Raw genomic sequence first — 7,937 nt, forward strand, 5'->3', positions numbered from 1 at the left:
GGCGCTCAGGGAAATTATCCCCTAGCAAGCCTAACATATTCGAATATAAGATAAATAAGAAGGTTATAAATGTTTTGAATAAATTTATAGTTTCTAGAATGAATAAATACATAATTTTAACAAAAGATAAAATAAGTAAATATGGATGGATCATGCCTGTGACATATAGAGCAGATGACGTCTAAGAACTCAACAAAGAGTAGATACCCATTGCAGATCATTACTCTCGAATAGAAAGGCTCACATAATCAATTATTTATTCCTAAAAAGAAGGGGGGCTGTGGTTGATGAGGAAGAGTGGAAGTTGTTTAGTAATTTAGGATTAGGGTTGGGTAGGAGGAATAAGGGTAATGCAAGAATTTTGATAAAATTAAAGGGTAGGATAGTAATAATAGAAAAAAGAAGCTTGGGACATTACACTCTGCCACCAAAATGCCAATGTCATCCATATCTATTTTGAGCATGGTCCCTTTATTCCTAAATTTATAAATAATGGAGTTGTCTGATGATGATGATGATGAAAGTGTTGGTGGAAGAGGTGATAAGGATGGCAATGTGTTAGGCTTAGAGCAGGTTAAGAAAACTAACACAATTCTAATCCAATTGTGTGACCCCAATGAGTAAAAGACCCTAACACTTAGTGACCCAAATATGCAACCCAAGGCTAAGACATGCGGACCTCAGTCCACCTCCCAACCTGACATGCCTACATCGAAGCCCACACCAAAATCCACAATAAAGTTCACTGTTAGCATGCCCTTATCACTAGGAGTGTTTGTGGTGCAGTTTGGTTCGATTTTTTTATCAAGACCATCCAAACCAAAACTAATCAATTAAAATCGGTTTTGTTTGGTTTGATTTTTTCAATCAATTCACACAAAAACCTGCCGCACTATTTCACAAAGTCATAACATTAAAATCATAGAACACAAATACACAATAACTAACAAAAATATTGATCTAATAAAATTCAATGACCAAAGAAATTAAAATACGACAATTAGCATTAAAAGTTCAATAGTCAATTCAACAAAAAATAAAGTAAAAATTTCCAGAAAAAGATAGCTACGTTTTGGTATCCTCTCTAACAAAATAGCAAAACTTCTTTAAGCAAACCAACCTGAAATCAAAAGGCAGTTATATAATAATAATAATAATAATAATAATAATAATAATAATAATAATAATAATAATAATAATAATATATCACCAGTAAAAAAGCATTCTAATAAAAACATTCTAATCTATCTAGTTATATATTCTAATATTAAAGAAAACAATTCATACCATGACAAGATATACTCAATTAGACTCAACACCAGAATCTTCTTCATTAAGATCAGGAGTGCGTGCAACTTCTACAAAACATATAAAACAAGGAACAATCATAACAAATAATATATATAAATAAAACTAAATTAAAAATTATTTAAAGATAATAAAGAAAATTATCTATCGAAACTTGACCATACCTAATTCTAACTTCTCCAAATCCTCTCAATACGACCTGGTGATGCATACACATGCCTAACTGCATTCCTAATCTTTAAAATTGAATCATGTATTTTTCTCAATCCATCATTCACAACAAGATTTAAAATATGAGCACAACATTTAACATGCAAAAACTCTCCCTTCAATGGATGTGAGTTCCAATCCTCCATTCTACTTTTCAAGTAAGAAATATCAATATCATTTGTACTAGCATTATCAACAGTTATAGAAAAATTCACAATATTTCCCTTCCCAACAAATATTTCTCAATCTTCCTACCAATTGTTTTCTCCTTGTGATTTTTGATAGCACAAATATTTAGGATTCCTTTTTGCAGTTTCAATTAGCATCAATGTAATGAACAGTAAAACAAAAATAGTTCAAGTTTTGCATAGATGACCAACAATCAGTTGTCAAACAAATATTTTGATTTAGTTGATTAAAAACAGACTTCAACTTAATTTTTTTCATTCAAATAAAGCTTCCAACAATCCCTAACAACTGTAATCTTTATAGGAAGTGAAAATTTGGGTTGCAAACAACTCATATAATAACGAAAACCCTCCCCTTCAATATGCGAAAAGGCAATTCATCCATAATAATCATTCTAGCAAGGGCTTGTCTATAAAGATCAATATCAAAAGAGACAGCAGAAAGTGAACTACCTATCCCTTTCCTATCATCTTTTATCACATCTTGAAAATAAAGAATCTTTTGAGTAGGATTTAATGTTTCCTTAAGAAATTTTTTGCATTGCGATAACAAATGGTTTTTCATATTACTGGTGCCATTTTTATGTGTATTACAAGCATAACTAGCCCCACACCATTTGTATTTAGCTCTAGGGTACTGTAGATTACTAGTTTCATCTTTAGTAAAGTGAACCCATGTCCAAAACCTAGGTCTAAAGGGCTTTCTCTTACCTTTGTCAGTCTCAGTTTCAGTGGTGTCATCAACAGGAGCTTCTTCAACAGCCCGCCTCTTCCCTCGGCCTCTATTAGCAAGCTTCCTTGTGTTTCTACGAGGAGCTGATGCAACAGGCAATACAGTTGGAGATCTTATGCTTGCATATTCATTCGGAAGAGTAACAACAGCTCCTATTGCTCCTCCAGTGTTGCCCATATTCTCACTTGAACTGATGTTAAACTGCATAAACAAATACATTGAACAACAAAATAAGATTACTAGCAATTTCAAAAAAATAACAACAAATACATTGACCAAATACAGTGAACAAATAATTAAAAAATTAGAGGCAGAAACACAACAAAATAAAATTACTAGCAATTTTAAAAATCAACAACAAATACATTGAACAATGAATAACAATCAGCAACAAATACATTAAACAAATAATTAGAAAAACAGAAGCAGAAATACAACAAAATAAAATTACTACCAATTTAAAAAAATCAACAATAAGTACAATGAACAACAATCAGCAACATATATTGAACAAATACACTAAATAAATATATTGAACAGAAATTGAATACCTGACTCGGAGGCTCCATTTTTTACTTTGCAGCTACTGTGCGTGAAGACAACGGCAGTTCTTGCCACCTGGTACGTTGAGAGAGACGGCGTGGAGGAGACGGTGAGGGAAGCGTGACGATCGAGGAGGAAGGGAAGGAGAGAGGACCCCGCCGAGAAGAGGGAAGCGTGATAAGGAAATTGGTGTTGTGGGTGCTGTCTGAAAATGGTGTTGTGGAGGATAACGGTGCTAGGAGGGGGGTTTGGTGCTGGGACTTGAGGACTTGAGGTTTCTTCGTTAGAGAGTGAGAGTGGCGCTAAGTTTAGCTTATCTGTTTGGGGGTTGGTTTTGTTAGGGTTTTTTATGTGAGCAGTTCGGTTCCGTTAGGATTTTCAGTATTAGAATTGAAAATCGAACTGAACCGTAGGAAAAAATAGCAAAACGTCATTTTTCGATTTTTGGTTTTTTCAGTTCGGTTAGTCGATTTTATTTGGTCTGGATTGGTTTTGAACACCTCTACTTATCACAACCCAATCTCATTGCTCCCAAACAAAAAATCCCACTACTACTAAACCATTGTCTCAACCAAACTTGATTACATCCACTCTCCCAAATCAGGATAAAGCTACACAAAAACTTCACAAACTATTTAGAGGAATTACACCGAAAAAGCAACAAAAACACCTGGTGACTTTATGTTTAACACTTCAACAAAGTTATCTAAAAAACTTTTGACAAAATCTCATGGCAAGAAGGCACCTCCAAGGCCAATCATTGGGGTTGATGATGACTCATCCGATTCATATGAATCTATGAAAGATAGTTTGTATAAGCCATACCTGCCACTTGGGATTTTAGAATCCAATAGTGAATCTAAGGCAGGGATATCTAAGAAAAGAAAGAAGCAAATTGTCAGCACTTCAGACAAGAAAAAAAATTGGACATGAAGAAGACTTAAATCCCTTGACTAATGATTCAAATTTTGAGAATGATAGAAGATATGAATCTGATGAACTGAGTCTTGGTAAGTGATTGATTTAGGATAATCTATTTTGTTTAATAGGTTATTTTATACTTATACACCATATAGTCTAACTTATACTTATGCATGCAATAGTCTAATTTGTACCTATTCATGTTCATGTTCACTTTTTGGTGACTCTTGAAAGTTAGATGAGCTTAGGACTCCACCAAATTCTAATGATGCAGATGACCTAGTTGTAAATCCAATCTTTAATGATGTTACCAAATTTGTTCATGTCAGGTTAGAGTTGGGGATGGAATTTACAATTAGAAAAGTTTTCAAGAGACCTATGACAAACTATACTCTAAAAGAAGGGAGAAAGGTTAGGTATTCATAGAATAACACTACTATAACTAGAGTCGTGTGAAAAAAATAGAGAGTGTCTATAGTTGGTGTTCTTGCCTGGTTCAGCCGAGCTATATCCTGCTTTATCCGAGCTATAACTTGTTTCCCAGCGAGAGTTGGCCGACCTATTATCCGAATCAGGATATGCCTTGGTCACCAAATGAAACAGGAGGGGGGGCACCTGCAAAAAGCACTCCGACGATCAAGTCAGTTGATGAGAATTATGAGAAGAGTTATTATCTTGGAAAGATGACCTACCTTTTGAATTCTGATAGTTCTCTTTTATAATTAGGGAACAAGGATAACCGTTTTCCGACGTTTAAGAGGATTTAATACCCTTTCCGACGTTATTGAACAAATCATTTATAATCATAATTCGACGAAGTTAATATATCGGTTACAAGAAAATTAGCCGAGCTATAACTTTCCAGTGATGTATAACGGTCATAACACAGCCCCCAAGCTTAGCCTGGTTTAAAATGAGGCAGGTTGAGCTTTATGAATCTGAATTATAGCTCGGCGTGAGGGAGCCCCCAGATCAACGTGTCTCATTGGCTATTAAAGGAAGTTAAACTTTTATTATTTTTATTTATTTATTTATTTATTTATTATTATTATTATTATTATTATTATTTTTTTTTTTTATAAGAAATTGGAAAAGCCGTGATAAGTGCCATTTAATGTTAACTGTAATCAAAAAATGGTGCAATTTCCTAAGCAGGCTTGTATCCATTGAAATGGGGTTTTAATGAAGAGTTGGGATTTATTGTGGAACTGAATGGTTTATTGGATGGATGGCTTAGAATTAATTCAAGTTACACTTACTGAAACAAAGCGTTGTGGTTTTAACTATTGCTGGTTCCAGAGACACGAAGAGAATGACTCAAAGAGGTTAGTAAAAATACTCTTTAACCTTTTAATTACTTTCTAATTTTTCAAAAAAGAAAAAAATGGTTGAGAAGAAAGTGAAGGTTTTGCCTAAGGTTGATGATGATGAATCTTACGAATGGGTAGACGATGATGTTAAGATAAGATCCTCTCTTTTTGTTGACAAGGGGAGTGTTAGTGAGGTGAATTTATCCAGGATTATTAGGCCTGGTTTTTGAATTGAGTTGCTGCCATGCAATCGCATGGATCGTGTGTTTCATAGGAAGAAAGATTTTAAAAACTTCTTTATGTATAGCTGTGTTCTTGAGGAACTCTTCATTAAACTGCCTTTCACAAAGTTTGAGTGTGATGTATTAAAACAGATGAACTGTGCACCCTCCCAAATTCATCCGAATGGGTGGGCATTTTTAAAATGTTTTCAAGTTTTGATGCAGTTTCTTGAAATTGAACCAGAAATCGAACTTTTCTTTAGCCTTTTTCAAGCCAAAGGGGTCTGGAAGGGGCTCTGGGTTAATCTGAACAGCACCCCTGGATTTTCTATTTTCAAGTTATACAAATCCTCTTTCAAAGATTTTAAGGAAATGTTTCTTAAAGTAAAAACGGTTGACGAAGAATTTCCATTTTATTTGGATGAACACCTAGGTGAGAAATTTCCGATTTATTGGTACTGTCAACCCCAGCACATATTAGGCCCTGAGCTTATAACTCCTAGGAATGAATGTATATTAGCTTTCCTTATGGAAATGGTCAGCAAGGGTGGTTTAATATCTGTTGCACATTTGCTTCCCTGGGATGAAAATAGAGCTTCAGTCAAGAATTATGGTGAGGGATTGTAAGTTATCTCAATAGATTTTGATGATGTACTTATTTATCGTACTAACTGTACTTTGTTTTTGCAGCTGGGAAGTATCCCGGGGTTTCAGCATCAAGTCTGAGGGCCCGTTTCAAAGTAAAAAATTTCGAAGGGTCTTCATCAAATCTAAAAAAAATGGAAGGTGAGGCTGAGGTTAACCAACCGCCACCGAAAAAGAAAGGCATTATTTTCAAAAAGAGGAAGTCTGAGGTAGTTATCGTGGATGCAGAAGAAAAGGATAAGGCAATTCAACTTGATGAATTATCGAGTTTCACTGTGAAGCAAGAAAGACTTCATGTTTTTGAAGACGGGAGGGACGGCTCATCTGTATGGGATAGAAATTTTCCTTTTAATGTTGTGGCAGACGAAGTTGTTCAGGCTGCTTCTGATGTGTCTCGTATTGATGAGGTTGGGGATGTGGGTATTGATCAATTCATGCAGGTGAGGCTTGCTTGCTGCACATTTTACTTAGGAATATGTAGTAGCTATGATATTTATTATGTGAGTTGTGTTTGTGCACCAGGTATTAGGGTTTCGGCTGGTCAGCATAGGCCGGAGTCAGGAGAAAAAGTATAGAAAAATGCTACGGACCGCTGCAGAGAGTGATGTGCTTAAAGGGCAGTTGGAATCAAAAGAGTCTGTCCTAAGTATGCTTAAAAAAGAACTTGACGTAGTTAAGGAAGAATTAAGGTTGGAGAAAGAAAATCATGAAAGAGATGTTGAAACTCTGAGAAAAAAGGAGAACGATTTATCTATTATGAGTGAACAGATGATTGAGGTTACTTTAAAAATGAAGAAGATGGAAGCTAGCCGAGAGGCAGAGATCTTGGACGCTTTTGCTGAGGGTTTTGAGCGTGCTGTTACCCAAGCAAAATTCATGGTGCCAGATGGGAATTTTACTGCCATGGATCCGAGTAAGGTAGTTCGGGAGGGCCATTTGGTGGATGATGAGGAGGTCGCCGAGGAAGGCGATGATAACTTAGCTGATTGAAAAAGATGTTTTTATTTTAAGTATTTTAATTGTGTTTTGCTTTTGGAAGGCTTCTTCTGACACATGATATGTGAAAGCCTTGTAAGAACTGATGTTTTAGACTGTTTTGAGTATGGAATTTTTGCTGACTGCATTTATCTGTCAAATTAGGCCTTGTCTGTTCCTAATTTGTTGTTCATACCTCTGATAAAAGAGGATTTGATTATGAGGCTGTATTGCTTAAACGATGTTTAACATAGTTTTTGCGCATTCGTCATCTAATGCGACTTTTAGTTTGAAGAAATAGGTCTTTTTTGCTGAGGTAACAACGTTGTTATAATAGATTAAGAAATGAGCGTATTCTTGTATGGCAAAGGCGTTATTGTATAAGAATTTGGTAAAAATAGAAAGGAAACATTTATTGAATGCAGTACCTGTATAAATTCAAATCAGGTAAGCTAGCCTCATTAAAACCTCCTCGAGCAAAACCTCTCTTTGGGAAAAATCTCGGGGTAGGAAAAAGAGTACTAGCGTGCTGCTGTGTTTAACTATAATATTATTTTAAGGAACTGATATTCCAAGTATTGGGTAGTTTTGTCCCGTCCAATCTCTCCAGTTGATAAGCTCCTCTGCCAAGGACTTCATGTATTCTGTAAGGTCCGTCCCATGCTGATGAGAGCTTTCCATGGGAGGAAGGTCTTCGGGCTTCTTCAGTCTTTCTTAGTACCAGGTCGCCTATATTAAAAGATCTTGGTTGTACTCTTCGGTCATGCCACCGACCTATCCGTTGTTGTAGTGCTTGATGACGTACAGCCGCCATGCTTCGCACTTCTTCAATTAAATCAAGCTCGGATTGCCGAGCTTGTTCATGCTCTACGGCTTCTGTTCG

At 35.6% G+C, this 7,937-nt stretch overlaps 1 protein-coding gene across 1 annotated transcript; it reads left to right on the forward strand.

Annotated features, from left to right (window-relative positions):
- The first annotated feature begins 6,162 nt into the window (after nucleotides 1-6,162).
- LOC148563403 (uncharacterized) lies at nucleotides 6,163-7,069 on the forward strand. The gene is made up of 2 exons (XM_088486440.1): nucleotides 6,163-6,519; nucleotides 6,602-7,069. Exons 1-2 carry the CDS (start codon nucleotides 6,214-6,216, stop codon nucleotides 7,067-7,069), a joined length of 774 nt encoding a protein of 257 aa, XP_088342566.1. The 5' UTR covers nucleotides 6,163-6,213.
- The last annotated feature ends 868 nt before the right edge of the window (nucleotides 7,070-7,937 follow it).

This window comes from Arachis ipaensis, chromosome B5, assembly GCF_059453495.1.
Source record: "Arachis ipaensis isolate K30076 ecotype BB chromosome B5, ASM5945349v1, whole genome shotgun sequence".
NCBI classification, from domain to species: Eukaryota; Viridiplantae; Streptophyta; class Magnoliopsida; order Fabales; family Fabaceae; genus Arachis; species Arachis ipaensis.